Source organism: Oryctolagus cuniculus, chromosome 12, assembly GCF_964237555.1.
Source record: "Oryctolagus cuniculus chromosome 12, mOryCun1.1, whole genome shotgun sequence".
Taxonomy (NCBI): domain Eukaryota; kingdom Metazoa; phylum Chordata; class Mammalia; order Lagomorpha; family Leporidae; genus Oryctolagus; species Oryctolagus cuniculus.
The window spans coordinates 75,108,812-75,129,833 of NC_091443.1; the positions used below are offsets into that span (position 1 = coordinate 75,108,812).

General features: G+C 39.9%; 1 protein-coding gene across 4 annotated transcripts in view; it reads right to left on the reverse strand.

The window, feature by feature from the left end:
- The window catches only part of MYO5A (myosin VA), a 216,193-nt gene that overhangs the window by 121,748 nt on the left and 73,423 nt on the right, over positions 1–21,022 (reverse strand). For all 4 annotated transcript variants that reach the window (XM_008268986.4, XM_008268991.4, XM_051822368.2 and 1 more), the window contains exons 4-6: positions 19,697–19,841; positions 6,325–6,481; positions 719–862 (exon numbers count right to left, since the gene is read on the reverse strand). In XM_008268986.4, the coding sequence (XP_008267208.3) occupies positions 719–862; positions 6,325–6,481; positions 19,697–19,841 (446 nt within the window). The remainder of the gene's footprint in view (positions 1–718; positions 863–6,324; positions 6,482–19,696; positions 19,842–21,022) is intronic.

Genomic DNA, 21,022 nt, shown 5'->3' on the forward strand with positions numbered 1-21,022 from the left:
GAGAGAAAGGTCTTCCTTTGCCGTTGGTTCACCCTCCAATGGCCGCCGCTGCAGCCGGCGCACCGCGCTGATCCGATGGCAGGAGCCAGGAGCCAGGTGCTTTTCCTGGTCTCCCATGGGGTGCAGGGCCCAAGCACCTGGGCCATCCTCCACTGCACTCCCTGGCCATAGCAGAGAGCTGGCCTGGAAGAGGGGCAACCGGGACAGAATCCGGCGCCCCAACCGGGACTAGAACCCGGTGTGCCGGCGCCGCAAGGTGGAGGATTAGCCTATTGAGCCACGGCGCTGGCTTAAACAATACCATATTCTAAGAGAAGAGAAAGAAGAAGAAAAGAGGACAAGGATAATTATTTTTTCTTGAACCGGGCTCAAACCATAACTCACTGAAAGCATAGATGAATGCCTTTTCTATCACTTGGAAAACATGAGAGACAAGACTACACTAATAATATCTCTTCTTAACTAATTGTTTCAATAAGCATCTGTAGGAAAATGTCAAAATTATTCAATTAAATCAGTGTCTAGTCCAAAAAACTGTTAGTATAAGAGGCAGTCCTGTGCTTCTGAATGGTACTATTTTACATGCTCAATCCAACTGTTGTTAGTAGTAATATTGTGCTAATATACTCAAGAGTAAATGGAAACAAAATGCAAATCAGCAACTCTGCAATTATATGGCAAGCTACCGCAAGTATACATGTGTACATGCCCGGCTTACCTGGAATACCACTCTGGACTTCTCTAGAAGGTAAGTTCTCATATTGGCACCAATGATTCGATACCTCTTGTCAAAGCCAATCTCAATATACTTCCCAAAACGGCTGCTATTATCATTCCTGGTTGTTTTAGCATTTCCAATTGACTAAGAAGCAAGGGAGAAAACAAGCTTTTAGAAGTGCAATTCACGACATGGTGTTTATAGAGTTTGTTCAGAAAGAGAGAGGGCAAAGCAGCACACAACCCCTCAGAACAGATTTTTTTAAGAACAGAACCAGCTTAGCCCCTACAGGCACAAGTGTTTGCTTTGCCCACTGTACTACTACGCAGATATATTCCCATAGTTCTAATTTGTCTTGCTTGTCTCCTAAAAATGATTTTCAGCAACAGCAAACCAGAGTCCAGCAGACAGGAGATTTTCATACACCATTTGGGGTACCTGAATATACTCATTTATGTCAACAAAGAGAATGGCTGGACACCAGACTTGTTAGGTTAACATCAAAGGTTTGATTTCTTGAAAAATTTAGTGTTTTATGTAAGTAAGATGGTTAACATATATTAATATTTTCCTGAAATGTCACTCTAGCATTCAGGATCTCTTGAGCCAGATGATTGTATCACCTGATCTTGTGGCAACAAGTGTCTAGTGGAATTGCTTATTAACACATATTAGTATTACCCACTCTATTTAAATGCCATTTTCTGAAACCAGAGGAAGTAAAATTTGGCTTTGAATTTTGATAGTCATATCCACCTTGCAAAACATCTGCTGCAGGATTCAGAGAATATAACTTTCTGCTGAGGTTTTTATATAACCTTAAAAATTAAAGTGGCATATGTCTTCCTTATGATTCAGGTAACATACGTCTATAAATTTTTCTTTTAAGGAAAAGCAAAAACAAAGGGTAGTTAATAGAGCACACAACACATGTATTAAAGATTAATAAAGTAATTTCATGTAAGATAAGAATCTTTCACTAGAGCAAGGCCCGTGTTGGAGTTAGTACATAGAAACCGCAGCAGAGAGAAAGATGTGAAAATTGTCTAGAGTGGTAAAAAACAACACAAATCTAAGTAATAAAAGCAGTAGTAACGCAAAAGTCAACATGCTAGATTCTTTGATTAATGAAAGACAATGTCTTTTTCGTGTTATAAAATAGATTGCAGATATCATCTTATTTTGTTTTGGCAATGAACACACTGCTATATTTTAGATAAAGATTTTTAAATTATTTTCAAGAAAAATAAGAATTATTGGAAGCTGTCTTCCCAGCAAAATTATAGAGATCTAACATAGCCTGAAATGATTTAACTATGCAGACGTTGGTTTGGGTATTATCCTTCTTGATATTACAAAAAGCACAACAAAAAGTCTCCATACATTCCCACTATTTTTATGACTTTTAGAAAAGATTAGTTATAAATGTGGAATTATCTCCCAATACAATATAGTCTGTCTAAGAGCAAAAGAATATGTAGTAGAAGTAGCAGCAACAGGAATATTCACTGCATGCTAGCCACTGTTCTAAGCACTTTCCTGCCAGTAACCAAGCGAGCTGAGGAAGGGGTGATCCACAGCTCTTTCTCCTTCCCACTCATCCCACCTTCCAGATGTCATCTCTCCCTCAGCTATTCAAACTGGAAATCAGAGTGGCCAACTTGCCAAACAACACTAAACCTGCAAGAAAAGGCAGTGAGCAGGCTAGGGTTAAAGCAGGTCTTTCCATCATTGGGTAAAATGTATTTAAACACAGAACAAATAAAACAGAAACAAATGAAACAGAAGTCTCTAGACCCGGGCATCAGAAGAGGCCCTACTAGCAACTTGCCATCATTCATGTCTCTGAGAAGCATTAGTGATGTGACCCCAATCACAAATTGACTAGGATGGCTGAGCTCTAGGGTCCGTTAGAAGAAAAAAAAAAAAAAAATCAGGGGCAGGCATTTGTCCCAGCTGTTAAATCACCTGCATCCCACAAGAAGCAAGTGCCTGGGTTCAATCCTTAGCTCCCACTCCTGACTCCAGTTTCCTGCTAATGAAGACCCTTGGAGGGCAGCAGGAATGTCTCAAGTAATTGGATTCCCGACATCCACATTAGAGAGCCAGATGGATTTCTAGTTCCCATCTTTGCCCCCGTGAGGGCCATGGTAGGCATCTGGGGAGTGAACCAGCAGATACAAGCTAGTTTGTGTTTTCTCTCTCTTGGTCTCAAATACATAATACATTTTAAAAATTTATTTATTTTCATTTTATTAAAATACAGAAAGATAGAGACAGAAAGAGACCTTCCATGAGCTGCTTCGTTCCCCAAATGCCCACAACAGCCAGAGCTGGATCAGGCTGAAGCAGGATCCCAGAAGTCCACCCATGTCTTCTATGTGGATAGCTAGGACCCAAGTACTTGAGCCATCATTTGCTGCTTCCCAGAGTGTGCATTAGCTGGAAACTGGATCAGAAGCTGAGTAGCTGGAACTCAAACCTGCACTCCAATATGGGATGCAGGTAAACCAAGTGGTTGTTTAAATGCTGCGTTACAACATGCAGGTCATAATTAATACATTTAAACAAATCACAGTATTCTGGGGCCGGCATTGTGGTGCATCAGGTTAAGCACTGCTTGTGACACTGTCTTCCCATGTGAGTGCCAGTTCAAGTACTGACTGCTGGATTCCCATCCAGCTCTCTGATAATATGCCTGGGAAAGCAGAGGAAAATGGCCCTAGTACATAGGATCCTATTACATGAGAGACCTGGATGAAGCTCCTGGCTCCTGGCTCCTGGCTTCAGCCTGGCCCAGCCCTGGCCGTTGTGGCCACGTGAGGAGTGAACCAGTGGATGGTAGACCTCTCTCTTTCTCTCTTTCTCTTTCTTTCTCTCTCTCTCTCCCTCCTTCCCTCCCCTTTCTCTGTAACTCTGCCTTTCAAATAAATAAATAAATAAATCTTAATAAAAATCATTATTCTAAACCATGAAAATGATATAGAAAGAAAATTTTCTCTTTTGACTCTTCTCCCTAATTGTCACTTTTGCTTTACAAGTGCTAAATTCACAACAGACTCCCAAATGCTATTTTCATCAAACAGTAAGAAAATGGAAAGGAAGGAAGTTTTGTGATCTTGATCTTACTACTGATTTCAATGAAATGCTGCATGGGTTACTCTTCTTTACTAAATAGGGTTGAAAATCTTCAACTGTGGTTACTGAAGATAAAAAGAAAATACTACAATCCACTATGCCCTAAGAACCTTCTCTGTCCCCATCTCATGATGAAAATTTCCAGGAGAAAAAGAAAACTTGATGAAAATAGAGTGAAAATAATAACTTTTCATACATCATTCATATTTTGCAAAAGGAGCCTATGTTGAGGGGGAGAAGCTCCCTCTCTAAAAGATAATATGCAAATTCCCCTAATGGCCAGATTCTCTCATTAACTTGGTTGGATGCTCATCACCCAATGAGAGTTTCAGCAGATTGCTGGAGACTCAGACGCTCCAGCAAAAGGCTCTGATATGCAGATGCTCTTGAGGGAGGTTTAAAGCTCCCAGTTTTCTAAGCTACATACTCAATATTCTACCTCTGTTTTCTTCTAGGAACTATATTTTTTGTCATCCTTGTTTGGCCCATATTCCACTTTGGTCTTTCAAATTGAGATGTCCTCTTTTATAGTTGTTGAAAATCAGTTTTCAAACTCTTCAGCAAATTTTTCTTAATTCAAATTCCTATACGTGGATTATATGATAATACGAAAAGAAGAACCTAGGCACAATTGCTCCCTTTATCTTTTTCTGTTTATCCTAGCAAGTAGAGTAAATTCCTCATAACTGCACAATAAAAAGTAGTAATGAATTATCTGTGGCCATTCCGAATTTTTAATATCAGTCCTACTAACACAGTTCAAATCTGCATTTGGCATAGTGATTAAGATGCTACTTAGGATCTCTCCGTGTTTGAACAAATTAAATAAATAAAAATTTTAAAAAGAAAAAAACAATGAAACTGTTTTTTCAAAGAGGTCATAAAACAGTTCACTTGACTTTTGACATATTCTAGAAGATTCATTCCTGACCTAAGTTATCCTCAAAACAACTTCAAATCCTTTATATGGTCCAGACCAGGATGAGATGAGATTCCCTAATGCCACTGTAATTAGGCCTTTGGGATATTCTAATATTAGGGAGTAGAATAGCCTGAACTGCTGGTAAATATCAAGAAAACAATGTTATAACAAAAACAGTACAAACAATTGTAGGAGACAAAGTCCTGTTCTTTTCTGACCCCAAACCAAAAACTGCTTCAATAATTAACAGGGATATATCTGTAATTTAATTTATTTTAAAATCTTAATAATTTGCTTAAAAATCTTCACTACTGTCTTTCACCACAATCATCTGTTCCTTCCTATCCATGCCATTTCAGGAAATGTTTCTAGTTTTCTTTCTATAGCATGCTCAACCCAGAAAGTCTCTCAAGTTCTCTATCTTGTCTTTTTATCCCAAGAATCGCCGTCTTGCTGTTAAGGGCAGCCCTGTAGACAAGGGGTCACAGCACTCTGTTTTGAAGTGTCACACACAGCACTGCAAAGCAGGCACAATTACCTCCGGATAGATTATTGCAAAAACCACTTGTATCACAGGTGCACCAGGCCAGTTTTAACTCCATCTGTGTTTTGGGTGACAAATAAGGCTTGACAAGGGAAAAAAAGACAGGAATAAAAAATACTCATCTGCATTTTTAACAAAAATTTGTTTTTTCATGCCCTGATTTCTCGACATCTAATTAAACATACTTTCTCTATTTAATGGGATTTCCTATAAAACTATCACATTTGTAAAGTCATATTATTAGACAAATAGTCCTCTAGTTACAAATCTTCCCATCTTCAGATTTTCACACAACTGCTTCCATTTTTTTGGCATAGGCATTTCTACTTTGTATATGTATTCAACTTTTGAAAGTACACCAATGAAGTTTTTGCCCTCTCAGGAATTTAAAAAGTTCTTGAATTTTTTCTGCTAGCCTACAGTTGTGTGATGTGCTTGGCAGAAACAGAAGTAAAAATGTTTCTAAAGACCATAGGTTCAGTTTATAGTTCACATCCAGAGAAATCTTAAATTTACAATAAACGAGTTGGACTAAGCACAGAAAATGAAATGTGGGCAAAGGAATATGAAGCTTGTTCATGCTTGGGCACAGTGAATCTATGTTTTGGAAGGAGCATAAATATTAGCTCAAGACTGATGGGAAATAAGCAACAAGCACTCATGATACCAGGAACAATGGATATAAGGCTACTAACTAGGAGACAGAAACTCCAGAAAATGAAGTACTACTGCCTGCAACAATTCAGTTGGTAGGTGAAGAATGCAGAGTTATGGACTAACTGATTCTCCTCTGGTAGGGCTTTACTCAAAATATCTATTTTACTGAATTTTCATTTTTCCTAACACATAAAAAAGCATTTCCCCAATCTTAGTGCCTGAGAGACTGCAGACTTTCTGACATGTGCTGCATCATCCAGTTTGTTTGTTTGTTTGTTTGTTTGTTTTAACTATGTTTGTTAACAAGAGAATGCAGTAAGAAGGCTGGGCATGCTGCTTTCTTACCTCCATGATGGGGTTGGAGGCTAGGACCTTCTCTTCAACATTGGCCTCACTGGCAGAGCCACTCACAGTTGCAAAGTATCGCATGGCATACTTAGCTGAGACTGTTTTTCCTGCCCCAGACTCTCCACTTACGATGATGGACTGATTTCGCTCATCTCTGTAAAACAAAGAAGAGTAATGCCAGCGCTGTACACTCTGCAATGTGATTAACACTATTTCCTTCCATTCTCATCAGTGAGGCACAGTGAGTTCTGCTGGTACAAAGATGCAACAATGTGAAAGGAACAAAAGAATGATTTTTCTCAATAAGAATAACTACTTAGAAACTAAAAATGAACAGAGAGGGAAAAGACAATACCAAACATTAAATCAAAAGCACCACATCTAAGGATGAATCTACAATACAGTGAAGTTTTATGCAAGTCTGTAACTCAGACATATTCTTTTATTTCTAAAGAAGTACTCTGGTATCTTACAGTACATTGTCAACCACCTCAGAAAAGAAAGGAATATTCTTTGGGCTTAAAATGACAAAATCACATGAAGTGTTTCAAACTGCATACTGGCAAACAATCTGTAAAGTAGTGTCTCCCACAAATTCTAGCTCCTACTAAATGTCTTCATTGCTATAGAAGAAACAGTCCATTTGTGACTGGTTTCATTCAGAGAGATCAAGCCACAATTCATGTTAGTACAGGGCCCCCTGAGTATGCACCCATGCACTAATCTTCTCAGGCCTCCAAACTGACTAATATTACATCTCTAATACATTCACACAATGACTCTGTCATTTACTAGTTTCAGGGCTTTGAACAATTACATGACCACTCTAGATCAGAGCTTTCTCATCTTTAATATTAAATGCCATGGGTTTTGCGCTATGGTGCAGAAGGTAAACCTGCTGTCTATGATTCTGGCATCCCATACAGGTTCCAGTTCAAGTCCTGGCTGCTCTACTTCAGATCTAGCCCCCTGCTAATGCCCCTGGGAAAGCAGAAGATGGCCCAAGTCCTTGGGCCCCTGCACCCACATGGGGGACCTAGAAGAAAGTCCTGACTCTTGGCTTTAGCCTGGCCCATTCCTCACCCCTGTGGCCATTTGGGGAGTGAACCAGTGGACGGAAGATTTCTGTCTCTCTCTTCCTCTCTGTGCAACTCTGACTTCCAAATAAATAAATAAATCTTATAAATAAATACAAAATGGCATCTAAGTTCCCCTCAAATTCCTAAGCACTGTGAAAGACAAAGTAACTTGATTTTTTTCAGATGTTGGGTTGGTCACAGCCAATGCTTCAAGTCAGAATGAATTCTTGAGGTCAAGGATAACTGGAATAGGCCAGATCTAAAGATACTCAAATGGTCTTGAATGGCTCTAATTCAGAAAGGCAACATTGAGAAAGGCTGATGAATCAGAGGTGACCAAAAGCAATAGAGGGCTACAAAGACAAAAATATAAAACAATCCACAACCTGTTTTTAACTTAAGAACAGGAAATAGAAACTTTATATGTACGACAAAATCTTTAACATATATTTAAATTCTATGTGGTCACAGGAAGAAACAAAAAAAGAAATGACAAAAGCAGAAGACAGATGGAAGTGGGGAACCCAAGAAGACAAACAGAAGGGAGAAGGGGAATGCATAAGAAAAGATAAAGCCGGTGCCGCAGCTCACTAGGCTAATCCTCCACCTTGCGGCGCCAGCACACTGGGTTCTAGTCCCGGTCAGGGCGCCGGATTCTGTCCCAGTTGCCCCTCTTCCAGGCCAGCTCTCTGCTGTGGCCAGGGAGTGCAGTGGAGGATGGCCCAAGTGCTTGGGCCCTGCACCCCATGGGAGACCAGGATAAGTACCTGGCTCCTGCCATCGGATCAGCGCGGTGAGCCGGCTGCAGCGGCCATTGGAGGGTGAACCAATGGCAAAGGGTGAACCAATGGCAAAGGAAGACCTTTCTCTCTGTCTCTCTCTCTCACTGTCCACTCTGCCTGTCGAAAAGAGAAGAGAAGAGAAGAGAAGAGAAGAGAAGAGAAGAGAAGAGAAGAGAAGAGAAGAGAAGAGAAGAGAAGAGAAGAAGACTCACACATGGGGAAAAACAAGAGAGAGCCAAGTCCGCTCTCAGTCCATCTTATCTGCTGTGCCACTTGCCTGTGTCAATCACCAGTGTGGGAGTGCAGGAGACCTACCCGCCTTCCCAAAGCATGGCTGACTTGTGTGGTATACTACACTGGGATGCCTGAACATGCAAAGACTTATTCCTCCTATGACAGAAACAAGCCCTTTATATTTAGCCTGGGAATGCAGGCGGTGATCCAAGGCTGGAAAGAAGGGGTTACCCAGGTGAGTGTGGGTCACAGCCAATCTGACCCCTTCCATAGACTATGACCCCTAGTGCCACTGTGCACCCAGGCATCATAGCACCACATGCAACTCTTGTCCTTGTCGTAGATGGAATGACACAAATGGTTACCTTCCTTAGCTGCCTGTTCACAGATCTGCCCTGGGGGTGGGGGATGGAGGTTCAGGGCCTCCAGACATGTGAATAAGAATCCATATTGAGCTTTTCTTGCCATTCCACTATACTTTTTCCACAAACATCTACTTTAACTGAACGTGTTCTGTCACTCAGCTTTGCTTCTGACACCTCCATTTCTTCTTCCCTTCCTCCATGTAAGTGTGTGGCTACCTCAACAATATGCCAAAAGCCTCAAGTCATTCAGTTGATTTTGTTTTCATTTGGAGGTGAAGATTCAGTTTCAGGCTTTTGGAATCTAGCTTTGCAAGGGAGTACACAGTCAAGTATCAACAACATGTGATAGATGGACTTTAGAACAGGAACTGGTAAGGGTGGGGCGGGGCTTGCAGGAATCTTTATCTGGATGAAAAATTTACCTGTTATACATTAAACATTCTTGCTGCTGCACTGCAAAGCCACAGCAAACTTCAGAGATGTTCCTAAATTAAATTAAAAGCCATACTCCAAAACTCAAGTTGGGAGAGCAGTGCTTCTGTCTCCACCAGCCGCATCCTAGCATCTCCTTAAACTTTAGGCTACTTCATTGTAATGTTGGACACTAGCAGACATCACTGAAACCTTCTGGTGACTTAGTTTATTTATTTTTTCTTCCATTCTGTGGTTTTTACTAAGGATAGTCAGGACTTAAGTAATATCATAATTATCCAAAGTCCAACACTTCCTAAATTTTTAGAACTTTAATCAACAGTTTAAAATCAAAGGTGCTGTTTGTAGACTTCACATGCAACAAAGGCCCAGCAATCATGACAAATCCAAGAGAATCCTCTTAAGAAAACGATGCTGGCCACTATAGCTTCAGTGTCACCTCTTCTTTGATGCTTGGCTCTCTCTGCTGATCTCAAATTTTCCTGGCTATTCCTCCCTGAGCCCCTTCTCACTCTTTTGTCATCTTATACAGTGATTTGGTGAGAGAACTTGTTCCTTCCCCTTAGTACCAAATATGAGTTTCAAGTTTTATTATTGTAATAAAAGCCCTTTATGTTGGCTTTTCTCAAAAAACAAGAATATGATAGAGATAGGAAGAAAGCAGGCAAAAAATACCACATATAAATATTTTATGGTTTCAGGTGAACACCACAGTTCACTTCCTTCTATTTATGTGAGGGGCAGGCTTCAGAATGTTACTTATATATAAATAATAAGTTATTATTCCTTGAAATTTTGATGAATGAATACATCACGAATATATCACAGGTCCTTTGGGTGCTCCTGGGCTTCTTTTCTACTTTTGGGACATAGATAGCACCTCAAGGGGCTTAAAGACCAAGCTAAGGAGCAGGGATCCTCCATCTTTCACCAAGGACAGGTTAAACTGAAGCAATCTGTGGACACATGACCAAAGACTTTATCATTTCTAGATTGGTGAGTCCCTCAAAGGGCAATACAGTGTTCCTAAACTGAGTACTATGTGATATGGAATAGAGATGAGCTCTGAGCTGACTCAGTCAATGGCTGTCCCAGAGCCTCTAATGTGCACTCAAAGTCCCACTGAAAATACTCCTTCCTTTTTTCTCTTTCTCCCTTCCTGAGTCCCTCCCTCCCTCCCTTCTTTTATCCAACAACCGTAATAAGGAACAACACACTGACTACTTTATGGAGACAAAAGACTCTAGGGTGAAAGCCTATTGAAGGGGACTAGAATGTACAAAGTTAAAATACAGGTACAGCAGTTCAAATGCTGCTTACGACACCTGCATCCCGTATCAGAATGCCTGGTTCAGGTCCCAGCTACTCTGCTTCTGGTTCCAGCTTCCTGCTAATGCATATCCTGAGAGGCAGCAAGAGCAGGCTCAAGGACTTAGGTCCCTGTCACCCGTGTGGGAGACCAGGCTCGAGTTCATGGCTTCTGATTTGAATCAGTCCAGCCCCAGCTGTTTCGGGCATTTGGGGAGTGAACTAGTGAATGGAATACCTTTGTCAGTTGGGCTGTATCTGTTTTTTTTCTCTCTGCCTTTCAAATAATAAATAAATAATTTTAAAAATATACTGGGGAGCAACTGCTAGAAAGGAGATCTACCCAGGATACCATGAAAGCACTGAAGCGCAAGGACCCAGAAGTTGCTGTGAGGGGGAGATATTAGGAAAGGCTTTCTAGAGAAGCTGACACATGATTTAACAAATTTATGATAATCTGGAAAAGTTAGGCTATGTGGGAAGAAGGGAATGGGAATTAAAGCATGTAGAGAACCTAAAACTCCAAGAACAAATCACTGAAGAACAGAATACTCACTCTGGGTTGACGAAGAGAGAGAGGTGCTTCACTTTAATCTATCTTCCTGTTACAGTTATTAGTATCCCCATTATGTATTTGGTCTATCCAGTCCTTCCTTTTATGATCTCTATCAAGTTTTAATTTTTTATTGTATTATTTTATGCATTTCCCTTCTGAATTTTACCCTTTTAAAAAATGTAATCTCTCCAGTTTATCATGGTCATACAAATACTACTCACATCTTAGTAACGTAATACGCATACTTTCAATTCATATCCAGGTTATTACCAAGGACACTAGGTAATGCTTACCTCAGACCTGACTAATACAGGACATAATTTAATATTTTCATCCACATTGATGTTAACTCATTGATAACCACCCACTGGGTATTGCCACGTACTTTGTTAAAGTGTATAAGCACCTAGCTCTAAATTTTTAGCTTATAAGCAAACATACTCACGTGAAACAAAATCTAGACTTTTACTTTTTTTTTTTTGGTAAGTAATCAATTTAATTGTTTATCCTTTTATTTGATCCCATATTAAAAAGAGAATACTGAGTTAATATAGTAAAATGCTTTCTTCTAAAGCTGAGTTTTTACTGTGTGGATTCATTGAGATTATAATACCTCTCTCTCTTATTAGAGAGATGCTAAGATTTTCTACAGTGTTACCACTCATCAAAATCCAGCTGCTCTGCTCTGATTTCTGCTTCCAAGAACAGAAAACTTAAAACTCTAAAGTTGGTACCAGACAATGAATTCACAATTACAATACACAGTTTTATTTGTGAAGTGTAAATACTTATGATCAAAGAAGGTGGAAAGTTATGCTTTAGAAAGCCAGAGAAACTATTAAAGAAATGAAAACAAGTGACCTCTGGAAACATTTACTGACACCACCCAGTTCCTGGTAAGAAGCCTGTCATGTCAACCTGAGTTTTCTGTTCTACTGGTACTAAGCATGTACAATACAGAGTGATGCCAAACAGAAATCATACTTTGCACATTAGAGTGCTTTAATATGCACTATGTCATTCCTACTGCAACCTCATGGAGTGGATAGAACTCAGTAAGTCCCAAATGAGTAGCTCATATAATAAAGAATTCTAAAGATGAATCCTTTACTGTCAGCTGGGTGGTCTGAAAGTAAATAATGAGTGGGATAAAGAAGCATGCATTTAAATGGGGTCGATAAAGAAGCATGGAGAATGATATCCTAGGCTGAATAAAAAATATAGAAATAGAGGGCCGAGTGGTAAAGATGTAGGTTGGAATGACTGCATTCCATGACAGAGTGTGTTGTCAGAGTTCTGCCTCTGGCTCCCGAGGCTCTAGCTTCCTAAGAGTGCAGATCTTGGAGGATGGCAGTGATGGCTTAAGTTAAGAGGGTCCCTGCTACCCACATGGGACACTGGTATTATTTTCTGGCCCCTGGTTTCTGGCCCCAGTCACTGCAAGCATTTGGGGGAGTAAACCAGTGTGTCGCTCCCCGTCTTCATGGAGGAACGACACAGGACCCTGCACTGTTCTTCTGTCTGCTCGGCCCTCCCCAGGTTCGCTGCTGGTTCTTCCCGGGTTGGCTGCCGTCCCTCCACCTCCGTGGAAGGGCGGTTCCCCCTGCCACTTTCCCCACTTCCGCGGGGGAGCAGCACGCTGCCGGCCGGCTCTCTCGGGGGCTGCACAGGTGTTCCTTCAGATAGATGTTCCTGGTGCATGTTGTCTCCTCCTTTATAGTCCTCTTCCACCAATCCCAACTCTGCTACCCACACGCCGAGTACGCTGCTCTCCTCCAATCAGGAGCAGGTCCTACAGTTTATTGGTTGAACTGGAGGCAGCTGTGTAGAAGCTGTTTCCTCCTCTCCCAGCGCCATATTGTGGGAGAGCAGATGCATAGAATAAGTCTTAATTCCAGTAACTTAGTCTAGTCCGAGTTGCTCCCAGTTGCTCCCCACACCAGTGGATGGAAACTTTTGACTATGTCTCTCCCTCTGCCTCATAGATATAGAGACAGACAGAAAGATAAATTTTTAGGTGCAGAAACAAAACTAGACAATATTAATTAAGGGAAGGCCTGTCAGACTAGGGCCAAACAACTAAAGGTTTAAAAATAAATAAATAAATAAATAAATAAATAAACCACCAAAATGACACGAAAAAAAGGCTTAGAGTCTCAGAACTGATTTCAAATCTCAGCTCCTACATGCCTTTTATTGGCATCATGGCTTGAACATGTCACTCTCTGCAGTTTTCCCTTCTGTAAAGCAGAAGTGATACTGTCTGCTCCCAGGAATACAATGAGGATCAGAGGTAACAAGCCTGACATCATGTTGATACACAGCATCTAAACATGGCAGTAATTAAATATATTAATTCATCTTTATATACCATTTATAAAATTCTTATTAAGTAGAATTGCATTGATTCAAGTATTTTTGTGCAAAGAGGATACTCGGCACCACATAGCAGCTGAGTCACAACTGCTAACAGGAGAGATGTTAATTTATAATGGCCAGCTTCTAATTGGCTAGGGAATCTCAAGAGAATGGAACAGTCAGAGACACGTAACCAAATGAAACAGGGAGTACCCCAAGGTAAGGGCTAGCAGTAAATGAAGTCAGGAATGATAAAACAGGATAAGAAGAGAATGCAAACATGCAATTCCATATGATGATGACTATGACAGGAAAAGTTTGTATTTAAATACTGTTCCGTATTTTCAGGGCTTGTGTGTTTGCCACCTTATATAATTTTCACTCCTGATGTAGCAGTCTCTTTGTGAGACACAATACAGAGAGGTTAGACAGTTTCCAAGGTTAATGACTAGGGTAGCAGAGAGAAGCTGGCTTGTTACACCCCACATCTGATTCCAGGGAAAGTCTACACTCTGCTCCTTATCTTTGCTTAAACAGCTCTGAATCTAATGCTGACACATTAGTCTTCGTTAAACAGAAAGATAACAAATGCATACCATGGGCCTTGTTGCCCCGTGCCTTTGGGTGTGCAGCCTTTTGGCCTCCACTCTGCCTTTGCTTTCCTGCCCGTTCTAGGCTACCTGTGGTTGCTCATAATCATACACCTTGCTCCACGTGGTTCCTGGCCTGCTCTCTTCCTGGTATGGATCCAACTTAGTTTCTAGACTTCTTTCTCCCCTAAATAAACCCCTCACTTTCCTGTGCATTTATCTCACTGAATTAAACAGTTTTTTTTTTTTTTAAAGAAATGTTACTAGTACTATACCAAGATTGACTATATAAAAGAGATCTTCAAAAAGTATGTGGAAAACACCTATTACAAAAAATACATAGATATCAAACTTTTGTATCAAAATGAACTTATCTTTGGGGCTGATTTTGTGGCATGGCAGGTAAAGCCACTGCTTGTGACGCCAGCATCCCATATGGGTACCAGTTCATGTCCTAGCTCCTCCACTTTGGTCCAGCTCCCTTGCCAGTAGCTTGGGAAAAACAGCGGTGTTTGGCTTAAGTACTTGGGCCCCTTCACCCACATGGGAGACCCAGATGAAGCTCCTGGCTCCTGGTTTTGGCCTGCCCATTGTAGCTGTTTGGAGAGGGAACCAGTGAATCAAAGAGCTCACTCGCGTTCTCTCTCTCTCTCCCTCCCTCCCTCCCTCTCTCTGCCTCTCTCTCTCTCTGTAACTCTTTCAAATAAATAAATAAATTTTTAAATAAACAAAATAAACGTATTTTAATTTTATTTTCCATGGGCTTTTTGGAGGCCCCTCATGTAACTACCTTATTTCAGTAACCCATGAGCAAACTTAAGTCAGTAAAATTGATTTACCATACCATTCACAATGGAGAGACAAATGCAGCAAATTAAAGTTACCTGTACTACCTAATTTTAAGAAAACAAAAATTTAAAAACTGACATTTTAAGGAAAAGAATATTATGACTTCCCTTTGAGAGAATCATCAGTCCCAGCATTGAAAATGACTGACAAGAAAGTGAAACAAGACTATGAGAAGAAAAACAGACAAGGCAGTCTAATGAGCTTTTCTTCCTGGTAGGTCAAAAGGATTATTAAAATTAGGAGTCTATTCTGTGAAAGTACTATGAGGGCATTGTTCTCTAAGGAGCATGCTTAGAAAGCAGCCATGACTTAAGGATCCTGGCTACTGCAGCTGTCACAGAACATGTATCTGTTTCAGAAGAGTCCCTAGTATCAGCTCTGCTTTGAGGACATATGTCTAAAATGCAATTCCAATCTTAAAAATTGAGAGTGGGATCTCCAGCCCCTTCCCATCTCCTCCACACACATACAGACATATAACCTGCTTTTGCTACAATATTCTCTAGTTCAGTACCAACCCACTAGGTGTTCAGACCAAATTCCTGGTGTCATCGTTAACCATCCTTCATTTCTCATACCCCATGTAAGCAAGACTTCACCAATTCTTTTCTCTTTTTAATTTTTTATTTGTCTGAAAGGCAGAGACAGAGGGGGAGAAAGCAAATGAGCTCCTATCCACTGTCTCAGTCCCCAAATGCCCACAAGAGCTAGGACTGGGCCAGGTCAAAGCAAGCAGCCCAGAATTCAATCCATTTTCCCACATGGGAGGCAGCAACCTAAGCACTTGAGCCATCACCTGCTGCCTCCCAAGGTGTGTATTAGCAAGCAGCTGATGAAGGATGTGGGTGTCTCAAGTAGAGTCTTAACCACCGCACCAAACTTCTACTCCAAATTTCACCAATTCTATCTTAAAAATATATCTAGAACACATCCACCTCTTTCCATCTTCACTAATATCCCCTTCAACTAAATTATCATTTCTTGCTTGAACACAAAAGCCTCCTAACTAACCTCTTGACTTCCACACTTTTCGCATGTACTCTACTGTTTTTAGTTGTTTGTAAGCTACTTTTGACATGATTTCAAACTTACAGGAAATTATAAAAATAATAAAAATGGATTCCTATATATGCTTTATTCAGGCTTATCAATTGCATATTTGTTTTATGAATATGTTTCTCTTAAATTAATATTTGTGAAACACTTGAGCAGGGGCTGAAAATAGGATGACCATGACTCCTACATCTTTTAGAGAAGATCTACTAACAGCTGGGCCTTACAACTCTTATATATCTACCATAATCAAAATCAAGAAAAGTAACATTGATATAACACCACTACCAAAACACAGTTTGTATTCCAATTTTATTAACAATTAAGCAATGTCCCCTCTACAGCACTGACATGTGACAGACTGTATTTCACTTATTTTTATTTATTTATTTAACATTTATTTTATTTATTTGAAAGGCTGAGTGAAAGAGAGGTAGAGACAGTAACAGAGATCTTTCATCTGCTGGTTCACTCCCCAAAAGGCTGCAACAGCCAGGGCTGGGGCTAGGCCAAAGCCAGCAGCCAGGAACTCCATCCTGGTCTACCTCTTGAGTAGCAGGGACCCAAGTGCTTGGGCCATCTTCCTCTGCTTTCCCAGACCATTAGTAAGGAGCTGGATTGGAAGCAGAATAGCCTGGACCCAAACTGGCACTCTGATATGGCATCTGATATAGCAGGTGATGGCTTAACCTACTATGCCACAACACCAGTTTCACTTATTTTTATTGTTCATCGTGCGTCATGTAAGGGGGAAGGATTTTTGTCTTACTTTGATCGCTGCTAATGCCTATGTTCAGAACAGTGCAGGGCATTTGGATGTGCTCTACAGATCTCTATTGGTTTAGTGATGAAGTGTACCTTCCCTGAATATAAGAAGAGGCCTTAGGAACAGTGGTAACGTCAAACATCAGAATTCACATCTGGGAAGATGTTATCTTTAACTGGCAATTGAAATAAGGCAAAAAATGATTCTGCAGCCGTGATTTCCACCTACTAGAGTAAGTAGATTTGGTCTACTTAGCTGCTGTGGTAAGTTTTATGGGTATAGATTTATTCATAAATGGTAAATAAAACAGCATAAGTTGTTGAAGCATATTTTAAAACTGCCTTAAAAAAAACAAAGCAAAGTTAAAAAGACAAACAAGTTTTCAGTTAAGAAATTAACACTGAATGACCAAGTCACAGGGCATAAAGGCAATGGGGAGAGGAATGACAGGAAACCAAACTAAATCTTGACAGTAAAATGCCAGAAATATTCAAATAAATCTAATACCAATCAAAGATACCAGAAACAAAGATTGTAAGAGCCAAGCTTTAGGCCGGCGCCGCGGCTCAATAGGCTAATCCTCCACCTAGCAGCGCTGGCACACTGGGTTCTAGTCCGGTCGGGGCGCCGGATTCTTTCCCGGTTGCCCCTCTTCCAGGCCAGCTCTCTGCTGTGGCCCGGGAAGGCAGTGGAGGATGGCCCAAGTGCTTGGGCCATGCACCCACATGGGAGACCAGGAGAAGCACCTGGCTCCTGCCTTTGGATCAGCGCAGTGCGCTGGCCGCAGCGCCAGCCGTGGCGGCCACTGGAGGGTGAACCAACGGCAAAAGGAAGACCTTTCTCTCTGTCTCTCTCTCACTATCCACTCTGCCTGTCAAAAAAACAAAACAAAACAAAACAAAACACCTTGAGAACAGTATTTTCAAAGTAATACAAATTTTTTCAGAGATGATTTTTAGTATTCAGAAACCTGTGATTCTCTCTCTGCCCACTGGTTCTCAAGTTATGCCGAGTGATGGCCAAGCTGTAGTGCAATGTTCCAGTACAAATCAAATACTGGTAGACTTTTCCAACTTAGGGGAAAAATTATACTGATGCAATTTTCTTAATATAAGCTAAAAAGTAACTTTTCTTAAACTCTGGATACTGAGTACTATTATATAGCAGAATTTGGTATAATACTACGGTATATTACATAAGGCTAAACTATGTTTAGTCATTTTATATTTGATATCATTCGTTTTTAGTATCAGATTAACTGAATATGAAGACTAATCTTCCTACTTATGTGTTCTTGGGAAAGTTACATACCTTCTCTGTGCCTCTTTTTTCTCATCCATAAAATGAAGATTAATAATAATGCCAAACTACAGGTTGCTTTGAAGATAAAAATAGTTAATAAATGAAAAGCCATTAAACAATGCCTTGCATTGAGCACACATAATAACTGTTAGCTGCTACTAAAAGGATTAGTATTATACAATTTTATTATAAAAAGGGCACAATGACTTCTGTGGGCTCTGTCATTGAAATAATTCTAAAATTCTGCCTTATGTTTATACAAATATATATATACACATTCACACAAACAGATACTCTTCTTAGTTGAAGAGGAAAAAAAGTAAAACCTCTGCATTATTAGTTTTCTCTTTATAAATTGCCTGAAGGTTTCCTATATCATATTTATAATAGGCCAAGTTCCATTTTGTAAGCTGGAGAAACATTTAAATATATACTATTCTTCTATACATTCAAAATTTTACACTGTATTTATTATATTATACCATATTTTACACTAAGAATATAATCTAGAGCTAGACATTTAAGCAGTGATGAATGCTTACTGGGACATGGGCATTTCACATCAGAACACCTGGGCTGGAGTCCTAGCTCTTCTCTCTATTCTAGCTTCCTGTTAATGAGAGGCAGCAGATAATGGGTGAAGCACATGGGTTCCTACCATCCATGAGGGAGGACTGGATGGAGTTCTAGGCTTCTTGCTTGGGCACGGCATAGTTCTGTTGTAGAAATTTAGGGAGTGTGAGGGCAGCGCTGTGGCGCAGTGGGTTAAAGCCCTGGCCTGAAGCACCGGCATCCCATATGGGTACCGCGGTGTTCTAGTCCCGGCTGCTCCTCTTCTGATCCAGCTCTATGCTGTGGCCTGGGAAAGCAGTAGAAGATGGCCCAAGTCCTTGGACCTCTGCACCCATGTGGGAAGACCCGGAAGAATCTCCTAGCTCCTGACTTCAAATTGACTCAGCTCCTGCCGTTGTGGCCATCTAGGGAGTGAACCAGCGGATGGAAGACCTCTCTCTGTCTCTGCCTCTCTCTGTAGCTCTGTCTTTCAAATAAATAAAATTAATTTTAAAAAAAGAAGAAGAAAAATAAATTTGGGGAGTGAACCAACAGTCAATGAGAGGTCTCTTGTCTGAGCTCTGCCTTTCAAATGAATAAAATGGGTATAATCTAGTTTTGAAAGCACTTTTCTCTCCCATTCTCTACCATCACAACACAAGGGTCTGTGGTTAATCTCAGACACATTTTGTAGGTGCTGCTCATGATCACGAATGCTCTTTGGAATAACACTAATATGACAACACATACTTTGCTTTAGTGCTTATTGTCTAGGATGCAAATAGGTTTTCGTCCAGCTTATTGGCCTTTAGTTCTGGTCTGTAACTCACTAGCTAAAGAGCACTGAGACTTACCACTAAACTCGGCCCCTCTCATCTGTAAAACACAACATCTGTCCTTGCCTTGTCACAGGATCATGAAGAGATTCCAAAGGCAGTTTGTTAAAAAGTATATGTTCATTAATAAATGTGGGATTATTTTAATATTTAACAGTAATTTAGACTATCTGAAACAAGTTGTTCAAGACTGCTTATTCAGCACTGATTCACATGGCTACTCACTTTAAAATATCTATGACTTAGTAAAGAAGGAATAATCACATCTAATAAGAGCCACAAAACAACAACGACAGCTTCCACTAACCTGGCCATTTGCTTGTAAGCTTCTTCAGCTACTGCAAAGATATGTGGGTCCATATCACCCATGTTCTGACCACTGTATGCATTAATAATATCTTCTCCATAAATGGGCAGCTGCTCATAGGGATTTATAGCTACTAAGACGATACCTGGAGGAGGGACCCAAGAAAGAAAAAAAAGCAGATGAGATTCTAATGGACATTCAAACCTGGTAAAGTGAGCCAGTTAACATAAAACTTCATTTTAATTTAATAAATAATAAACTAGTAAGTTATTCAAGGATCAAAATATACCACAGCCTTTACTGCTGAACCTGTTAAACACCATTTAAAAACGAGACCAGAGGGTGGGTTTTTGGCCTATTGGTTAAGACACCTGCGTCCCAAAATAAAGGGTTTGGATTTGATATCTATATATTTGATATCTATATTTGATATTCAGCTCCTGACTCCAGCTTCCTGCTTGTGCAAGTCAAAATAATACCAGTAATTTTTTAGAGGTTGATTACAAGTTATTGTTTTTCCTTTTTTATACTTTCTATATTTTCTAAAAATTTTAAAGTAGGTATATAATAATTTAATGAAGTTCAACAAATATTTATTCAGTTCCAACTACGTTTCAAGTTTTGTCTAAGTGTCAGGTTTACACAACAATAAATAAAAAAGACAAACTGTCACCCCTGTTATATTCTAGTGGAAAATTCAAACAATTAACAAGACAAATAAGGAAATACATATATCAATTATATATATATAATATCAATTGTATATACACATGCATATATATATATCATAAGTTAGATAACAGTAAGAAAAAAGCAAAAAAAAATAATAAAGCAGGCAAGGAAGACAGATAATAAGGAGGAGGAGGAGGAATTTCTAATTTATATAATGCAGCCAGAGAAAGCATCACTGTGAAAGCAACATGTGCAAGAAAAAAATCAACTGAAAAAGATGAAAATTGAGAAAAAAAAATGAGGAGAAGACAACACAATATCAAGAACATAAAGGATATAAATTCTTTTCAGAAAACAAAGTGGCTACTCCTGTCTAAACAGAAGAGTAATGAATAAACAATAAGCACCGAGTTGGATACACAAAGCAATTGTACTTAGATGGAAACGAATGGAAATCTACATCTGAGCTTTAGAGGAGACAGTGATTAGTGAAGGAAGACAAGAGATCAGGGGAGAAAATAAAGAACAAGACTAAAACAGAGAAAGAGAGAAAAAAGAAAGAAAGGGGAACAGAATATACACGTACACAGAGGGCTTATGCTTCGTTTGTCAGTGGAATAGAGGCATCCCCGGCTGAGTGGCTGGCAGCTAACT